The following is a 21,015-nucleotide window of genomic DNA, read 5'->3' as shown; positions in this document are numbered from 1 at the left end:
GGATTAAATACAACCTAAAAAACTGGATCATATGTACTGTGCCTATACATATTTTTTCTGTTTCTTGGTATTTTGATTAAGCTGACTGGATTACAAATTTCATATGAAGGTGTCTTTTTCTTCCTGCTATGTGAAATATTGTTACAGTCTTATAAACTGTCAAGAAAAACTTACCTATACACAGAATTTACTCAACTAGATATGCCATGATGTGGTCTAAAATGGTATTCTCTAAAATTCCAATATAGAATAAACGCATAGTAAGATAGTAAATATAGTTTTATAGTCTGCTGTAGTTGCTCAACCAGTCTATTCTATTTTGTAGAGAAACATCTGGAAAATCTACTTTGGAATGAAAAGTAAGGAGTGCGGTGTATGGCATATAGCAAAAAGAGAGGAATTTTTTTCAGTTTCTGCAGTTGTTAGGCTAGAAATAAACAATGGAAATAGTTACACAGAAAATTTCACTGTATATACAAAAACAATTATTTATATTTAATATTAGGCTACAGACATAGCAGTTCAAGTGCAATATCCATTGTAACATTCACCGTTTGATTCAGACCTTAATGGCACCTTTTAGGTAATGTTGAATTTGAAATCTCTGAACATAGCACTCTTGCAAAATCCAGTCAGCAAGAAAAAATAAGATGAGAATGTGAATATGCATCTGAGCTATCCAAGTAATGTGCTGGAAGGCTTTGTCCTTGACAAGCAAAAAGAAAAGCCAAACACCTGTCTGCCTATTATCCATTAGCGATCTCTTTTTAATATCAAACACTTCTGCATTTCAACAGATACTTCAGTCTGTAAAAACACTGAAAGAGAACAAAAGGTTCTATATTGCTATATTTTGTAAACTTCACAGGATCATTTTTAAAAAACAGATCAGTAATGGGAAAGCTAGCAATTTGTTTTGGGATCATAAATCCAACGTGTTTTCTACGTCAGTATTTTATCTTGCCATCAACATGAGCAGATTTTCCAAACTAGAAAAAGACACAGATTTTTTTACTTCTTGAGGAACCGCATATTTCAGAAATACGTGCTCATAGAAGTAGGATAGAAATTTTAAGAAATAAATTTTTTATGATGAGGGTGGTGAGGCCCCGGCACAAGTTGTCCAGAAAGGTGGTCGATGCCCCATCCCTGGAAACATTCAAGGCCAGGTTGGACGGGGCTCTGAGCAACCTGATCCAGTTGAAGATGTCCCTGCTCACTGCTGGGGTGTTGGGCTAGATGACCTCTAAAGGTCCCTTCCAAGCCAAACCATTCTATGATTCTATCATGCAGTCACAGGAGAAGCAATGCTGATCTTGATTGGATTACTTATGAGCAAGGACTTGAAGGAGGAAATGGTATTTCTATGCTACCCCTCTTATAAATACCAGGAAAATAGGCTGTAGATTTTTAATGGCTTTTACGAGTAGGAGCATCACAGAAGTTAGCTTGATGCTTTGTTCGCACACCATAATTTAACCAGAAGTAACTGGCAGCCATCTCCCCAATGCTTGAGATCTTCAGGATGCATTTCTAAATGGCATTCTTCACTGATGTGTGCGGCAATTCAATGGTTTTTATTGGAGAAAAGTATATAGCCATATAGTTTGGGTATGGGGGAAGATCATCAAATGTGTGCTCTGCATTTACTAATAGGAGCACAAGGTCTTTTCAATACTGGAACAGAATTTTTGATGAAGTGCCTGGCGGCGAATTTGAAATATTAGCCTGAGGCCCCCGATGAGACATAACTCATTCCAGTAGCTAGAACAAATCTAGCTTCTACATCCATTCCTCTAAAGTCATTATTGACCCAGGGGAAAATGCTAGCCTTAAGCAAGTTTTAATAAAGACTCTGGTGGAGTAGTTTCCGTAGCACTAAATGCGATAATGAGAAACAAGCCACTTAGCTGCAATAGACCCAGGACCTGTATATAACCCGAAAGTCAGTTTTCTGAGGTTCTTGGGATTCTTTCCAGAGATGAAACAGGCATCCAAAAGAGATTTAATTACCTTGCTCTCTAATTTGTTACATAAAAATCAGTCAGGCTTAAATGGACCAATATTCTGCTTGTCCTATATGACCATAATTTATTTTAATACTATTTCTGTGAAGTAAAAATGCCCGCAGAATAATCAAGTCTGGGTTGAAAACCAAGGATTTTACTAAACCAATAAAAGTTTGAACATCTAAATCTGGCCTTAAACATTGCTCTGCTTTAGAACTTTTTGCAGTTCATTTTCCACAATGAATGTTTGCATCTGTCTGTGACCATAAGACCTAGTATCAAATGGCATCACTGATGCTACAGACTGGCAGTTTGGAAGTTTCTCATGCAATTACTGACAGCTCTGTATGGATGAAGTTGGTAAACAACAATAACAAAACCTGATAAGCAGTGTGTATTCTTCCAGAGTTAGATCTGTGTTTAATTAAAAAAAAAAAAAAAATAACTCTTCCTCACTGTGCCCTTTTTTAACCATCAATCGTAAAATAAAACCTTGCTAGACACGGTGGAAGTGATCTGAAAATTCAACTACCGTCTTGATAGAGAGAGATAGAGAAAGGATCCCTTGTGTGACTGTTATGATCATTAGTCTCCAGTCCAGGCAGAACAATCCCAACCGTTTGTGCCTGTTGTTGGTGCTTGGCATTCATTCACAGAGAGATGCTTTGTCTTATGTCTTCAAATTCTACAGGCAAGTATTTAAGTTGTGAAAGTCAGTGAAGCAAAGCGGAGAAATAGACTCCTCTGCATTGATGCTTTGGTAATACAATTGATGGGACGGAATAAACCCACAAAGAACAAAAGGGGGAATCTGAGAATATTCTCATGTCTAATACGGCGCAGTAAACCCCTGCTCCCAGTCTGGCCCTCACTCAAGACAAGCTGCACCTAGGTACATCATTATCAAATTCACAAAGAAATACCATTTGCACTTTTAAACAATCTGATCAAGTATTTACCATGCATAGCAAAAATAAATACTTCCATGTTAACGATGGGGAGGTATGGACTACACGCTTTGCAGTCAAAGCACCAAACTTACAGCCAGCATGCTGTATTTGCAGCGAACTCATACGTTTACTTCACATAAAAAGAAGGTTTGGGTACTAATCCTTTTTATGAAAACTCCTAAAATATTTTTAGAAATTATGGGGGAATCAGTGTGTGCTTTATGATCCAGGAGGACTGGAGCTTACAGACCACTTTTCTTTTGCTTTTCGGTACCATTTGAGTTCAAATCAGATACTACGTGGTGATTTCAACAAAAGTAAAATTGGATCACGTTTCTGTGAAACTCTTCGCCATTTCTACAGACGAGATGCGGGAGGGTGGGGGGGTGGGCATAGAAAATATTTCTAGTCTGAATGGAGATTAAATGTCAAGAAGACTGGAGTTGCCATCTACTGGAGTGCGCAAAGAATGACAACTGACATGCACAAATCCTGAACTGAAAGCATTAGTCACAGTAACAGTCTAGGTACATCGTATATTGCTCCATAACTAAAAAAAAAAACAAACAAAGCAAAACAAACCTTAAAGGAAATCTCCAGAAATGAGGAATTATTCTCCACACTTCTCTTTTGAGAAGTGGGAGGCCGTGTTAAAACAATCATTTCATTTGCCTATGCCTTTTATCTGCATTCAGCAAAAGATTTTATTTATCACTTCTCATCAGAACACAGATAATTCCCCTTTCCAGCTTCAAAATCACTAAACAGTGTCAGAATCTGAAAAGGAGAGAATGATAAATTCTTCAAGTATGAGCATCTAATCATCGCTGCATTTTTAAACAACCACTTTTTAACATGCGATACTACGCAATATCTTCAGTTGATGAAACACCAACAAACATAACAGAAATCTTCTTAGAGTTGCTTATCAACAAAGGCAGCTACTCAATATTCACTGTGCAGTTCCAATAAGATATAATAAGTTCATATGCAAGCAAAAATATTCCCTCTTACATCTGTAGATGATCGAAAGCAGAGTTTTTATTCCCCGCATATAGGTCTTATAAAAGACCAATTATTTACATAAGCAAATTAACAAAATAAGTGTTTATGACACGATAGACAGACAAACCAGACCTCTCCAGGGCAGTTCAGAGAAGGAAAGCAAGGAAAAAAGTCCTTAGAGTGCTCTGAATTAAATTACACAAAACTAGCAGGAGACACGATGCTGATGACAGCTACAGCCTGGACATTCAGTGCATTTGTAGACACGAGCACAACCTGTCCCACCTCACAAGACCAAGACCTAGTTAAAATCTGTATACCTGCCCTGGGATTTTTTGAAAGCAGCTTAATATTTTCTCAAATTTAGTGAAGATGTTTATTAGTCTCATGTTAAATGCAGAGTATGAAGTGACTGGACAGAAGTATCTGACACGTGAGCTATGTTATTATGACTAATGGAGTTCATACATAAGGGTTATTTCTCTGGAAAATGTCAGATTGAATAATTACTGGAGTTAATCCCAAAGGGCTTTAAAAATTTTTCTGCCCAGTTTCAAGTCACATTTTTATCACGTTTTTCTTCTGTCTAGAGGGCAATCTTTAATTGCAGTTTTAAGTAAAACAAGTACTGTAAGCAATTCATCCAATTCATCAAGCATTATGAAAAATGATGTATTTCTCTAACAGTCCTTGAAAGTAGCTAATTCTCTTTTTACCCTCATCTCTAGGCAATATAGCAAAATCTAATCAATAAATAAACTGGTTTTGATCTGCCTCTGAAACAAAAAAGCATACTGTCCCTATTTTTCATGCGTCAGGCTAGGTATAGAATATCCTAGAACTGATATATTGGAATATTACTGGCAATATTATTAAGATAAGTAGGGAACAGATGATAGCATTATTTGGTCTCTTGGATTTCTTAAATCTCATCAGTATTTAATGGATAGAATGGTGCCAGCAAATCCAGAAAGTCAGAGAACACATCTCAAAAGACTCGGAGCTGAATGTGAATTGTTCAGCCTGAAGAAGAGAAGGTGGTGCCCAGTGACAGGACAAGGGGCAATGGGCACAAACTGAGGCACAGGAAGTTCCGTCTGAACATGAGGAAGAACTTCTTCCCTCTGAGGGTGACGGAGCACTGGAACAGGCTGCCCAGGGAGGTTGTGGAGTCTCCTTCTCTGGAGATATTCAAGACCCACCTGGACAAGGTCCTGTGCAGCCTGCTGTAGGTGACCCTGCTTCGGCAGGAGGGTTGGACTAGATGACCCACAGAGGTCCCTTCCAACCCCTACTATTCTGTGATTCTGTGTTTCAGGGAAGCATTCCAAGGTCAGTGTTACTTTACAATGCTGAGGATGCATCTGACAGGCTCCATGGTCCGGCAGACTGAGGATCAAGAAAAAGCAGCATGTATCAAAGGGGTTTTTTTCCAATAACTGCCTTGTTAACTGCTGTCAACATAATTTTCTTTGGGCAGAAGGTAAAGAAGCAAATAACTCACAACCTCATCCCTCTGGCACTAGGGAAGCTTTTTCCCACCACATCTTCCACGTCTTCTGATGCTTGTTGACTTCATGGCCCTCATGGCCATGAGAACAGCTAGAAGTGCCTTCTGCTGACCTAATGTGAGGCCATGAAAACAGCTAGAAGTGACCTGCTGACCTAATGTCAGCGCGTGGTCCAAGCCCAGCTAACAAAAGAAGCTGCAGAAAGACAATGTGATCAAGCCTCAGTTGCATAGATTACACATCTGGGACAATTGTAAGTCACTAATTCTTGTCCAACAATTACTGCCTCCAACATCCAAGCTGTGTTGATTATTATTGTATTCATTAGAACACAGCAAAAGGGAGTCCTGCCATGCTGGGTATTACACAGGGACATAGGAAGAGACAATCCCTGAAATTGAGAGCTGGAAACAGAAAAAAACCTTCAATGTAGGGAGAACAAGAGCACAGAAAAAGAAAAAAAAAAAAAAAAAAAAATTTAGAAGAAGCAAAGTGAGGATGAAGACACATAGTACTGCTTCCAGGATTAATTTTTTTTTGTTTTTAAGCTAGGTATTTTTAATGCCTCTCTGCTCAGACACTGCTAGTTTCAGTTTTTTAAGTACTTAAATGATGCCCATTTGCCATTCACTGTTGGTGCATTAGGCAATAACCATTGTAGCTTGCTAAACTGCCTTTTGTCCCCTACCTGCTGATTCCCCAGATAGGCCCCCGCTGAGCGCATTTACATGGAGGTGCCAGTACAGATTCTGGGGGCTAAAGGATGATACTGGGGGAGATTTGGGAGCAGCTTCTCTGCTCATCATCTTCAGGGCTGGGAGCAGAAGGGGAATCACTGGGTACAACTTGCCGTGGGACATGAACCCTCAGCCAGCGTTCACAGACCACCCCAAAGAGGTGTGTAACTCAAGAGTTTCACACCAGTGGTTGCCCACGTCTTTAGGACTGCTGTTAGGAACATTACCGACATAACCATGAAAAATTGTCACTCTTCCACAGCCATGCATGAAACATCCAGTATGTACTTAGATACATAAACACCTTTTCATAGACAAAAATCTCTGAATAATGGGGAAAGAACTACAATATATCTTGAGCCACAAGCATTTCACAGATACTGACCTTTGATTTTGATTTAGAGGCTCTAACTAATAAAGCTTGGCTCTACACCAAATCTGAAGAAGAAAATCAAGCACTCTCTTGTCAAATTATAATTAATTTGCACTACAAAAAAAGAGCAGAAGTAAGCCAAGTGTTCTTTAAAAATGGTCTCTAGAATTCAAAACACACAGTAAAATGTCCTACATCTCGAAAAACAGGCTGATCTTTTCTTGTCTTTTTGAGTTGATTATGCATCTTTCCACCCATTTAAAATATAAACCGAGTCTTAAGAAACAATAAGGTCTTCATTTTACATGAATATTAAAAATTCATAATTAAAGGAGGAGAGAAAATACGATTCTGAAACGTATCTGAAAGAAACCCTACAGCTTTGTTGCTATTTGTCCCCCAAATGCTGTTTCATCTTTAAAAACATACATAATGTGACGATAATTTCCATTCATATTATTGTATGTATGTTGAAAATGTGGTTTGTAAATGCCTTCTATAGCTTTGCAGGTAAATTCAGTATCTTTGGATATGCTATTAGCATTTACTCTACTTTTCTATACATTTCTTGAGTGTAAAGGAGCAACACAAAGCTTTGATTACATTGTACATTTCTTCTGTATAATACACAAAAAGTCTTTAGCGCAGACACAAAAATATATTGAAATAAAACTACACAAGATTCAGGAAGGCACAGTTCAAAGACTGTTATTGGATCTCACAAAACTGAAATAGCTGTTGAGCAAAGCTGGGTTTCTAAGCTTACACATACATCACACACAAACCACCCTCACCGTATGAAACCGTTCAGTATTGCCTCAGTATTTTTAAGTTGTTTTTTAAAAAAAAGGTCAGGTTATTCTCTTTTTTTAGAAGGCATGACTATCTTTTGCTGTGCCTTTAAATATGTCCTTCCGAGACTCCTGACCTGTGATTATTGCTCTTAGACATTACATCAGCCGCAAATAATACGTAATGAAGCCATAAATATTTCAGGTAGTCAACAAACCATCTTCTTTAAGTTTGCAAAAATCGCAATGACTTCTATCTGAAATGTGAGTCTTCAGCCTGTTTTCTGTATTATTACTGTTGTGTACGAGCTCATGATTCAGATTCCCTCTAATCTCCCACTAAGATGCAGTACACAACCAACCACAATTTCAACACATTTCATCCTGCATTTTCCCTTCAGATTATGGATATTATCTGAGTAGAAGGACGGAAACATAAAAATCCTGCCTTCTCCCTCTGCCAAAATACACCAAGAAGCACACATGACTGAGAATAACCTAGTCTGCCCAAGATTCGATTGCCTGTTTGCTACAGGCGCTCTGCTACAGTCTAGCTCACATCGCTCAGGTCTTCAGTAATTCCAGGAGTCAGATCTAAGAATACCTAAAATTCTACAATTTCCAGGTAACCTTATCCAAAAGCAGAGCTTCCCTGTAAAACTCCCTTCGGAGTCAATTCAAATGGTACCCTCTGTGATGGAAGAGAATTCAATAAAAATCTTTATTTGATTTTAAAATACTAGTTTAGCACTGACTTTACCACCAACCTACATTTCTTGAAATAATGTAGCTACAAAGGCCAGCATAAGGTTTGCTATCTTTTCTGATTGTGCTTTAAAACTTCTGGAAAGGAGCAAAAGAAACAGATTAAGAACAACCGATTGTCTAATACTGAGAAGAACAGACTTTCTGCTCTGGGAAAATTTTGCAAGAGCAGTTCATCCATTTGTAAAAAGCCTTTCCAGGAGACTGCCAGGAACAGCTTTTAACTTGTTTATCCCAGCTTTTAATGATTGATTTCATAAATTCCTCTTGATTCTCTCTACTTCCTGCACCTTGAAAGTCTGAAAAGTGTTCACTGCCACTGAAGTTCTGTCATTGATACACAGAGTGAACAGTTTTGCATCAAGAAGGCTATCCCAATGCAACACCAATGACTTCTCCACAGCAGGAGTCTGTTGGCATGGTTATGGCCGTGTCCCCAGCTGGGATTTGCCAGCTTTCTGAGCACCACAAGTTATTCAGGAGAATAACTTTTTAATTCTTTTTAACTTTTTTTTTTTTCTAATTTATCTGAGTAAATACACCAAGATAAACCAACCAACATGAGATGCAATGGTGTCAATAGCCATCGTGGATTAGCTACATCCACGTAAAAAAGAATCCTTTCAGTGAAAAGGAGTCTTAAAACACAAATAAAAGACCATTTAGCACTATAGTTTATTCAAAAATAATCCTTACAGGTGAACTATCAACAGAAGAAAAGGGCAAAGGAGATGTATTCCAGTGTATGGATAAGCTGTGGCCCTCTTTGCTTTTAAGCTAATTGGAAATCAGTTACAGTTCATTTGCTACCACCTCCAGAAACGCTTGGGAAGGTCTTGAGACAAACCCTTCTGGAACGTCTAGCTTAGCATTTCTGAAGGTAGAACTAATTGATTTCCAATTAAATCTGACTAACTAAAGCTTCTACAATTGCTAATCATTGCACTCTACACTTGTTTCCTCGAAGACTTCCCAAGACATTTTTAGAGATATAAATTAGCAAGAGTTAATTGAAAAACAAGGTTTAAATTTCCACTTTCCCTATAAACCACGAGTTCCAACAACCTGGTAACCTGACCATAACATACTGGTCTTTACTTAACCAGGATGCCACATGATCTTCAGCAATGTGTTGATTGACCACAAAACTATAGCTTTTACTTGTAACACAAGTCATTTTTCCATTATACCTGGATATTCAGAACCAATAACACTCTCTAGAACTTTGACAGCACATCCAGAAATCCATAGGTAATTTCACAGCTACTTAAGAGAGTCAGTAACCCTTTAGCTTATTCACGTAATCTATCAGTAATGAATGGAGGAGAGAAACACTTCACCATACCACTGATATATTTCCCCAAAAATTGACATTTCTACACTGCGTTGACAATTCTGCACATAGGTCTCTTTTGTCACTGACTTTCTAGAGCTCTACATGTCTACCTGCTATTGAATGTGACTGATGATAAGAATAAACGACTGCAATGATGGAGAAAAGTGTTTATCACATTGGCAAAAAAAATAAGGTGATTTACATAAGAATATCTATTATTTAAAGGTATTAACAAATCCAGTGTGTCTCTTCTTCACTATAAGAATTTAACAGTAGTTATCACTTTGTCATCTGGAGTCGCCAGGAATATTTTGGTCAAAAGCCTACATAATATATTGCATTTTTATATTTACTAAAAGAGATATGTTATGTAGGTGATGGACTTCTTATCAGCTGAAACCCCAAATTCTATACAGAAAGGACAGCCAGCCAAATGTCAGGGATGACTGAGACATAAATACCAGACAAATAACAGATTTAATTTGCTTTACTTGGAGTCACGTCTTTTTCTTCCTTTTTCTGGTTTTAAGTGTTTGCTTTATGCAAAATGACATGGTTCAATGCACTCAAAAATTAAAGACTACCATGTAAGATCAAGGTTTGAGTCTGTCCATTCATGAAAGAAAATTAAAATTACCACTAAAAGTCCCACTTTTTATTAGACTGATAGAAGCCACTCAGAAAATACCAGAAGGAAGAAATATACTTAGTATATAATACAGTTTTGTTTTCCTGTGGTTTATTGGTTAATATATTAAAACACGTACTTATGCATAGTTGAACAACAGTGGCTAGATTCTGATCTTATTTACTCTGTCCCAGCCCCATCAGTACCGGATTGCAGGCGCAGGCAGGTTAGGTATCCAGGCACACAGAGTAATGGCACTCACTACTAGGAATTAGTGGGAATGAAATGATTCTGAGGCTAGTTAAATGATATCTGACATTAAACTGAATACAGTATTAAAAATGTGTAGACTAAACACATCGAAAAATGTTTTCCTTTTTCAGTCTCCACAATGTCGACCAGCACTGCAGGGTGTTGCCAGTGAATTACACTTGTCATGACTCCAAGAAATGGCTTCTCAGCTAAACTTTCTAAAACTTTACTCATGTTGTTCTTCTGTAACCTACTTTACATCGATTTAATCAATCTCCCTTAAACACATAAAAACTTAGTTTGCACTTCTTAAAATGTTTTATAATAGCACATTTTAAAAAGCTAATTTAAATCCACTAATTTATAGAGATTTGCCAGAGGCTTTGAAACTTCAGAAAATGTGTAAACTTCACAGTATGGCTGTGAGAACAGCTCAGACAGTGGAAATTAAGCCCTTTCCACTACAATCATGTTCAAAGTGGATTCCTAGTTTTACTGCAAAAAAAAGTACAATTCAAAAATATAGAAGAAAACCAAATTCCCAACAGGCATTTCAGAGCGGAGTCATATATTCACCCAAGTTTGTCATTTAGGATCCACCCGCCACTATTCTTGAATTTGGTCAGTACTCTGCCTCAACACCACTGCCTTAAACGTATGCTGAGGTCTCTCACTTTAAGACTACCTGGATTCATTCTAACAAACAAATTTTTACAAAGAAGAGCAGAGTCTCTCCTGCAATAAACCTCTGGCAGAGCTGCGAGACAGTGTGCTTAGGGCCATTAATTCTGGGTCCCTAATTCTAGTTGTCAGTCTTCCAGCTGATGCTATATAGGTTTGATACTGTCTGCTCTAATTTCTACCTCTGGAAACCAAATGAGAATAGATTATGTGCCCGTGTGGGAGCAGGCAGATTGGTTAGGATCCAGGCTGTATCCCAGGTGATAGCAAGAAGCAGCAGTGAAAAAAAGTATTCAGTTCTTCCCAGGGATGTATCATGGAGTTCCGTCTCAGCGAGAGGAATCCTTCGCTTTATACATATCATTTAGCTGGCAACTAAGTGATCATTGTCATCACCTGATTTGCAGAACATGTCAGCTTTCCTTGAAGACATCGTTGAAATTATTACGGCTCCGGTTGCAGATCTCTCCCCATATTGTTGTATGGGAGAAGGCAGCAAGACCTACCCCATGCAGACTCACAGGGTGGATGTCTTCTAAGGGATACAACTTCATCACTTTGAATGTTTTTTCAGTATCTGCAAAGTTCAAGTCACCTTTTTAAATGTTTTTTTTTTTTCCTGCTAATTGCATCAAAATATTCAGAAATGTAATCAGGAATATATTCTTGGACAAGGGTTTTTTAATCTCTTCTCCTGCTTCAGCGCTCTTTCTCTTGGTTCTGTCACTGCTTTCCCTCCTGCTCTTGTGTACTGAGAAACAGAGTTCAGGTGTGCTGCAACCAGTGGACACTCGCGTAAACAGCCTGCGTGGAACCAAACAGCGTGATCCTGGCAGAGGAAAACCATGTTCAGCTTTCCTGCTCGAGTGCTAAAACATAGCAGAGGTTCATATGCTGTTAAAGCATCACATTTTTGCTTTGAGACCACTGAAATGCAAGGGCTGTGAATAGCAGAAAAATGTGAATAAACTGAACTGGGAGCATAAAAGCACATCAATTCCCAGCCTCTGAAACCGCAGCCAAAGTGTTTTAGCTTTGTAATTTATTTAAGACTTTTTTTGGCAAATACATTTGCAACGAATCTCCTTCACGCATTTTCATGCACGAGAGCTGAAGTTTTCCAGGACATCTGTGAAACAACTTTCACTGCATCAGACGCCTGCATTCCCTGATCTCTACCAGCAGACGCTCACAGCAGCCAGCCGCCCTCAAACGCAGCGACCAGCTCTAGGATTTCGGAGCTCTGCAACAGATACTTCCAAAAGGAGATTTTTTTTAAAAAAATACTACAGTCGTGAAAAAGACAGCCAATGTAACGGTTTGGCCCTGCCTCCAGCATTCCACAACCGACGTTGGCTCAAAATTCGCATGATCTTCCGCAATCCTTGTATTTCCATGTCAAACTTCTTCAGAGAGAATTCCTGCAGAATCGTGAGCTGTCAGCTCCGATCGCGTCCACCAGCACGCAGGCTTTCGGCTCTCTTTCAGAAGAGGAAAAGATGGCCAGCGTTTCCCTGACAGAAGTATTGTCTGTTTTTCAGTCAGTAAAAATCACAGAGAGAGCTCATTGCCAATGCATCGCCCATGGATAATGAGGACTGCAAATTATCAGGCAAGGATGTTTTTTTTGGTGTGCGGAACAAAAACCAGCTCAATCTGCTGAACTTACTGACTGCTCGGGTTTTAAAGCCCTGCTTTGCATGCTGCTGACACGATCAGAGTAACCTACGCGGCGATCTTATTCCAAAAGCACAGTAATCTTTATGCTGCAAGAATTACAGTTTTGTGTGCCGTAGCGTATGCCGCAAAAAGAAGAAGGAAAAAAAAAAAAAGCCTGTAGGAAAGGCATGTGCTCAACATATACAAAATCTGCAGGATGGAAAACGACCAAATGTAATTAAAGCTTATATGAAACCACACATTCCTATTTGCAGAGCTCTGGCTGCATTTCTATGAGCAAGAATGCACAGAATTTCAAATCATGCTCTATTTAGGCAATGTCAGAACAAAACCACATTCGCCCCCCCCCCCTCACCCCCCAACCCCCGAACTCCCCCACCCCAAGACTCCAAAAGGCAAATCTCATCATCGGAATTAGAGAGAAAAAGCAATCCAAAGGTACTGGTTTACACATTCCTTTCCAAACCAAGAAATCAAGTATCTCCCTCTCCCAGCTAATAGCTTATAAATTCAGACTTTAAACAAAAGCAAAAAAATAAAATTAAAAAAAAAAAAATAAAGAATCCTAATTCCCACTTAGCACTGCCTCGCTCTTGACGCTTTGCGCGGCTGCGTGTGCGCGCCCGTTCGCGAAATGGCGAGCCGGGCTTAAAGTCTTTTCCATTTCATCAAAAGAGCGTGTATTACTTTCCTGGTTCGCTCGAACATTGGTTTTATGCCCACCCCTTTCCAGTCTGCCCATGCCCGAGCCGCACAGTGCAGGCGTACAATCCTGAGCAGCTTACGACACTCAGTGAACACTAGGTGCCTCTGCATGCTCTAGCAACACACTGCTCAGCCGAAGGGAAGGGATTCTCGCTGTCTCTCTCTGCTCTAAGCGTCACCTAACCAGCAAAGCGAACAAAGAATGGGAAATAAAGCTACCCTTAGCCGGTCAGTGAATGAATGGTAACCTCTCTCTTGGAGTAAAGGTTGTGCCGGTCAATGGTCGTTGCAAATGATGGACATTAAACAGATTGACAAATCCTGTGGAGTCGTTAGTAAAGAGTTTGGAGTTTTTTTCACGCCACAGTGTTAACTGCAGAGAAAAGGACAGAGGGAGAAGGAGAAGATCAAGCTCATGTACATAGTTCTGAAACTTGCAGGTCCTAGGAGTCAGCTAAAAAGCTAGCTGGACAAGCCTTGCGCTCGTTGAGCAGAAGCGAAGTGAGACATTGTGAGCTTGCCAGCCCTGCACAAAACTGAAAGGGACTGAATTTGTAGCACAGAGGGGTCTTTTTTAGCTCTGCATATAATTAGTCCAAACACAAAGGAAGCAACTGAATGGAGGTTGTCACTCTCTGGAAAAGGGTGGGTAAGACACTTTTTAATTAAATTCTTTCATGAAGAAAGATTTTTTTTTTTCCTTTGCTGCAGCATTTAACATGAACAAAATCACTATCATTTTGCCTTTGAATGTCTGTGAACTTTAATGCTGCACAGCTCCTGCATGCTGTAAAGTGAAATATTTGCCTCTGTGTTTGTTCTGTTTGCTGTTTTGCTTTGGTTTTCTGGCTTTGTTTTGTTCTTTTTCCCTTAAATAAAATATGATGTAGAATTTGAAAAGATTCAATGGACATTCTCCAGCATATTTGGAAATATTCTTGCTAATGGATTTCCTTCTTATCGGTCTCTGTTTAAACTGGCTGCTGAGGAAGCCCCCGGGGTTGATATTGTGTACGCTGGGTATCTTTTCTAAAATGCTTCCAGCCGTGAATAGTGGGTGTCCACAGCTATGTCGGTGTGAGGGCAGGCTTTTGTACTGTGAATCACTGAATCTCACAGAGATGCCTCGCAACCTGTCGGGCATGATGGGCTTGTCTCTGCGGTACAACAGCCTTTCAGAGCTGCATGATGGACAGTTCACAGGGTTAATGCAGCTCACGTGGCTCTATCTGGATCACAATCACATTTGCTCAGTGGAGGGGAATGCCTTTCAAAAATTGCGGCGAGTTAAAGAGCTCACCCTGAGTTCCAACAAAATAACCCAACTGCCCAACGCCACTTTCCGACCCATGCCAAACTTGCGCAGTGTGGATTTATCGTACAACAACCTACAGTCTTTGGAGCCGGACCTGTTCCACGGGCTGAGAAAACTGACAACTTTGCACATGCGGTCGAACGCCATCAAGTTCGTGCCAGTGAGAATTTTTCAGGACTGTCGCAGCCTGAAGTTTCTAGACATAGGATACAATCAGCTAAAGAGCCTGGCTCGAAACTCTTTCGCAGGCTTGTTCAAGCTCACTGAGCTGCACCTCGAGCACAATGACTTGGTGAAGGTGAATTTAGCCCATTTTCCCAGGCTCATCTCCCTGCACTCCCTCTGCTTGCGAAGGAATAAAGTTACCATTGTCGTCAACACTTTGGACTGGATATGGCAACTTGAGAAAATGGATCTCTCCGGCAACGAAATCGAATACATCGAACCTCACGTTTTCGAAAGTGTACCTCACCTCAAATCCCTGCAGCTGGACTCCAACCGGTTGACCTACATTGACTCCCGAGTCCTCGACTCCTGGAAGTCCCTCACTAGCATCAGCCTTTCCGCGAACGCCTGGGACTGCAGCCGCAACGTTTGTGCCCTGGCCTCCTGGTTGAGCAACTTCAAGGGACGCTACGACAGCAACCTGCTCTGTGCCACCCCTGAGTACGCGCAGGGCGAGGATGTTTTGGATGCGGTGTACGCTTTTCACTTGTGTGAAGACGTGGCGGACCCAACGAGCGTTAACACCCTCTCCCCAGTAACGAACAACAGTGACCAAACGTTCAGCTACGGCTCCGCCACCGCCACGTACGACGTGCAGGACAGCGAAGGGGACCGCACGACATACGCCATAACCGTGACCATGCCCGGCGAGAACTCGGAGAACGCCGTTCAGATCCACAAAGTGGTGACGGGGACCATGGCACTGATTTTTTCCTTCCTCATTGTGGTTTTAGTGTTGTACGTCTCCTGGAAGTGCTTTCCAGCCAGCTTAAGGCATCTAAGACAGTGCTTTGTAACACAACGCAGAAAGCAGAAGCAAAAACAGACCATGCATCAAATGGCTGCCATGTCAGCCCAGGAGTATTACGTTGATTACAAACCCAACCACATTGAGGGAGCCCTGGTGATCATTAATGAGTACGGATCTTGTTCCTGTCACCAGCAGCCAGCGAGGGAATGCGAGGTGTGATTTTCCTTGGGGATTTAAGCAGTGTGCAACCAAATAACAGCGTGCAGGCAGACAGTGGCACGGGGTCGGGGGGGGGGATTGCTGTGCTTTGCTGGTGATTTCTGACACGCTCCTCTGTCGAAATTGTTAAGAGGGGTTGTCTAAAAGACTTGATATTTTAGCTTTATCGTGTCTTAAAAACCTTCAGGACAGTCAATCTTAAGATTTCATATGCTAATACTCCCTTTGAAGATCTGTCAATATTCAGGAATCCGAGAGTGTAAAAAGGTACCAATTATTGATCTTTTGTAAACTAAGAAAACTGTTTAAAATAAAAAAAAATAGCATTTACAGTTTTTACAGACTGGTGTATATTACATGAATTGTTCCCTGTATACAAAATGAAACAGTTTAACCTCTTTTTCTCTTCAAACTGAGTGTCAAAAGGAAAGTCTAGGAGCAAAGAAGCCACATAAAATAGAAAGCTTAAAATTAACCAGATGGCTTCATGTTGTAATTAGCACGCATTCACTTACATCATGTTACTGAAGATACGAAGCATGGCACTAGAATTATTTTTTGTTAATGTGCTACCTGTAACTGGATGTCAGTACAGCAAGGAGCCAGGGCCCCTCAGAAAGGGAAAACTTTTCACCGTGTCCCTGCGACAGGGATTTCTGAGCATTTTTAAGTACTGCTCACCTGTTAATTGCTGTAAGATCCATAAAAACTGCACCTTAACCCCTAAAAAGCATTTTGTATCAAAACTGATCATGTTGCAGAGTCTCACTAAAAAGGAAAAACAACAAACAAACCCCAAACAACCGAAACACTGCCAAAAGAAACGCTCATCATCATTTTCTTTAAAACAAAAAAGCAAATCTAAATGTCAGGGCTTTGACAAGTGTTTCCCACTCTTCTGCTCGTTTTGAGATACGCTAAGAGCATAGCAACCCTTGCTTTGTGCACTGTGGTGCCACGGTGAATGGAGCAGAGCAAAAGCTATTCAGTTCTCGGTGGTGAAACCTGGGTGTCTTTAAAGGGTAAAACCTTGGCTGTAACACTGTCAGAGTAAGACAGAGAGTTCTTAGAGCACACTGCTGGGTCCTGTAGTAAACTGCTAGCAAAGACTGTCTCGTGTCCCTTACTTTCACCACCAGCCTTCACCAACAAGACAACTCTCAAATCTCCTCACTAATGACTGATAAGTGGAATCGATGGATATAAGCAGTGATTTAATAATGTAGAACCACACGGCTGTTTTATCTGACTGCCCTTAAATAAAGGCTTCCTTTCCTTGTATTTTGGATTTTTTATTCCAGTACGTGAACAATCTACTGATTGATCTTTTCAACAACTCCTCTCATACTAATGAAGATGAGGCAGTTTTATAACATCAGGCAGAGCATCTTGAAATTTTCTTCATACAGCTTTACATGCTAATAAAATGTTACGGATAATGAATTGGGTAACATTTCTATGCTTTGTGTGTAATTCTCTATGCTTAGGTTACCACCAATAGAGGAAAAAATCAAAAATCTAACATATACTTTCATTTAACACAGAGTTTTTATTTTTTATAGCATCAAAGTGCCACCTGCTCTTAAAAGGCTACGGCAGACTTATAAAGCAGAGAACAGGCACAGAATAAACCAATTTGTTTTCCTGCACAGAAGGTTTGAGCCATTAATTTTAAACAAAAAGAGTGAATTTTGTATTGTTTTCTGACTGACACTATTTTTAAGGAGTCAGAGCTCATTTTCCTCTATTTGATATGTCTCAACCTGTTTCATATTGAATATGACGATAGTGTCTTAACTAAAATTTTAATTAGGGATACTATAAAGTCATGTGTGAAAGCAATGAGAATATGTATTGTGAGAGCACTTTTTTCATAAGAAATCCAATTCAAATCAACAGCTTTTTTATTAAAGCCCCTGAAAATTCATCCACAGCTTTGAAACAAGCTAGTACTGTTAAAACTAGGCTTTTCTCTCTCTAAACAAATGCCCATTTCTGTTTCGATGCCTCAAACCCACAAGGGCCTGATGCATCCTGAAACTCCCAAGTGACCCGAGGGGTTGAATGTCCATGTGCGAACCTAACGGTGAGGGCAGAGAGGAGGTACGGAGCCCCTTGTCTCTTTGGGTGTCTGATCCTATTTTAGGAGAAAATACTTTATGTCATGCTAACCGAGGGCCAAACTATGTGTGTTTTCCCCATTGAACACTTCTCTGAAATCAACAGGGATTTGAACAGTGAAATATTGCCTCCCTTACTTTGGACTAGGTTATACACTCCTCAAATCAACATGCAGCACTGCAGCCAGCAGCACTGATTACAACTGGTTGCCAGGAAGCTTCCAAAACCAACCAAGACTGTTAAAATATTGTCTATGTATGGTAAAAGCAAAAAAAATATGAATTAGCTTTATCCCTATAGTGACCCCCTGCTGCTATAAGGAAATGTATTGGTTAAGTCACAGCCCTGCCCCTGTAAATCTGATACAAGACTTATACCGACAGTCATCCCGTGGTTGTATTTCTATGTATTTTTAGCATATTTGTGGGTTGTATTTTAAACACACCAGTGACTGCACCCCTCTGGAATTATTCCTGCTGTTTATTGGTGTTAGCAACCTCAAGCTACGTTTGCAAAGACGCGAGCAGTTCCTCCTTTGGAATTTATTCACCTCTGTGCTTCACGCATCTTGCATTGGCAGCTCAAGTAAACTGAGCCGAACATTTCTCTTTAAAGGTGCAGTGATTTCCTAAGTGAGAGCTGATTTCGCTATTGCCTGTTGCCATTTCTCCTGAAGACAGGTAATGACCACCAATGGCTTGCCACCCTTAGCAGGATGATGGATGGATCCCCCATATAGAGCACAGCACTTCTTCAACTTCAGAAAATGAGATATCTCAAACTCTTCACGCAGAAGTCTTTTCTAAGGCTAATATATTCTAGAGACAACCTCCTAACGATCTCCAGAGGATATCTGGAGATCTCGATACCCTCTGAATATCTGCCAGTGGAAAGAGGGGTGTCACTGCAATTACGTGGCACGAAGGGACTTCACAGGGTGCCCACATCTAGTCTGAAAGTTTACATGAAAAATATATGAAGTGTAAAGAAATAAAGGAGCAAGTATTTCATTTCAATCTAGCTATTGCAAACGCAGTTATTCATCCTGCTCCAGGCTGCTTGCATTGGTATATATGGGAGTTATTATCTTTGTACTGCATTTACAGCAACTGCAGGGACAACTTTTCCCTAACTCTTTCTTCCAAATATCATGTTCTCCAACTGTCCAGAAATATGTTATTCCCTCTCTTTTGATGCCCTGATTCCGGCTTATGAAATGGCTCCCCCCCCAAAAAAAAAAGGAAAAAAAAAAAGGAGATGCTTTTGGGGTTAGTTATGACAGTTTTTTGTCCAGGAGATGCTTGGGGAATATCAGAGGAATGAAAATATTTTAAATATGACCCTTTTAATGTTCCACTTAACAGTACTAATCTCCCTTTTATAATTAGGTAATTTGTTTTCTTCTTATTGAAGTGTCTTTGAACATACAAGACAGGGTGAAAGGCAAGTAAAAGCACTACCTTTTTTGCGAATGGTTAGCTCCAGCAGTGTTACAGATCTCTAATATGCAATCTCTTGCTGCTAACATCAATACACACTCACAGCACACCCAGGGATGAAGGAACTGTTGCTGTGTATGCTTTGAATGTATATAAGGGATGATTTATTTTCCTTTCTGTCTTTTTCCCTTCCTTTGTGTACTACTTATAAAAAGAAAAAAAAAAAAAGTGATATGAAACCACAGAATCAATGCTAATGTACCACATTCTGTTTCTGGCCTGAATATATAAAATACAAAGAAATTCTGTGTTCAAGCTGCAAATTCCCTCCTTTACCACGCTGTACGAGTGCTGCAGGGGGTTAGACCAAGGGGATGACCTGTACCTCCGTCTGCACAGCGATAGCTGGATGCTCTGTACCGCTCTGAAGATGCAGTCCCACGCCTGGTTCACGGCTGCCTTGCACACGTGTGCCAGAGGAGGATCATTAATGACACTTACAGATATTTTCGTATGCTTTAATACCGTCTGTATGTTTTTATGGATAAGGCATTGCACAGCACTTGAAATGAGCCTAGTTGATCATTTTTCTTTGGTTCTGATAAAAAGCCCCTCATTTGCTTTTGAGATGGGCTAGATTTGTTTGTTACATGTGTCTCATTGTGCATTAGTAGCAAAAGGATGCTCTGAACATCCCTCCCCGTCCCCCAGCTTCTCCAGTGGTATTCAGAATGGCAAATAAGCAGGAGTATTTAATTATGAAGCTTCTTTCTAGCGTTATAATAATAATAATGGTAATAATAACAAAAGAAATGAAGAACAGACAGAAGATGAGAGAAAAGATTGGAGTAACAACAACTAAACCAGGCTGTTGCTGGCTCCCTTTTATTTTTTAAAGAGGGTAAATGCAAAGGACCAGCACAGATGAAAGACCAAGACTATAGGTGGGTGGAGAAAGCAGTTTTAAGAACCGAGCAAGCAGGGATGAAACAGCTTCTGGAAAGGAGGATACAACACTCAATAGCTTCATTGAGCAAGAAAGAGAAAAGGAAAGGGTGAGGGGACAGGATGAAAGGGAAGATGGGAACCTGTGCGAAGGCAAGGGGACCACTGCACACGCAAGGAAAATGAGATTTTGTCAGTGTCTTCACCTCCCACATTAAGACCGTGGCAAGCAGAGGCTTCAGAAAGATACCCAGCAGCTCTCTCTGCCTCTTTTCCTCGTCGCCTTTTCAAACTCGGAGTCACGTGTACGTTCTCTCCCGTACGGACGCGCAGACGGACATGCTTTCCCCGGCACGCACGCACGCAGCCCCGTCATTTCCTCCGCCACCTCCCCGCTCCCTGGGAGCACAATGGCCCCCTCACCCATCACTTGGTTCGCTGCACTCCAGCACCGTGCCTTTTCCACTCGTTCTTTTATTTGGCTGGACTTCTTGGCTCTCCTAGTCACAGTTCACCACAGACTTTCTAGAAAAGTAGACTTTTCTACGCAAAATCTCCTTTTTTTTTTTCCCCCATC

At 40.4% G+C, this 21,015-nt stretch overlaps 2 protein-coding genes across 5 annotated transcripts in view; one reads left to right on the top strand and one right to left on the bottom strand.

The window, feature by feature from the left end:
• CTNNA2 (catenin alpha 2) overlaps positions 1–21,015 on the bottom strand; it is a 536,393-nt gene that overhangs the window by 150,625 nt on the left and 364,753 nt on the right. The window contains exon 1 of one of the 4 annotated variants that reach the window (XM_075420291.1): positions 13,295–13,391. The exons of the other annotated variants lie outside the window; for them this stretch is intronic. The gene's annotated coding sequence lies outside the window, so the exon portion shown is untranslated. Of the gene's footprint in view, positions 1–13,294; positions 13,392–21,015 lie in introns of those variants that run through there. 4 annotated transcript variants of the gene reach the window in all.
• Positions 13,451–19,997, top strand: LRRTM1 (leucine rich repeat transmembrane neuronal 1). Its single transcript, XM_009934735.2, has one exon. The coding sequence runs from the start codon at positions 14,368–14,370 to the stop codon at positions 15,931–15,933; it is 1,566 nt and encodes a 521-aa protein (XP_009933037.1). The 5' UTR covers positions 13,451–14,367; the 3' UTR covers positions 15,934–19,997.

This window comes from Opisthocomus hoazin, chromosome 5, assembly GCF_030867145.1.
Source record: "Opisthocomus hoazin isolate bOpiHoa1 chromosome 5, bOpiHoa1.hap1, whole genome shotgun sequence".
NCBI lineage: Eukaryota > Metazoa > Chordata > Aves > Opisthocomiformes > Opisthocomidae > Opisthocomus > Opisthocomus hoazin.
This window is presented reverse-complemented; position numbering and strand designations above follow the sequence as displayed.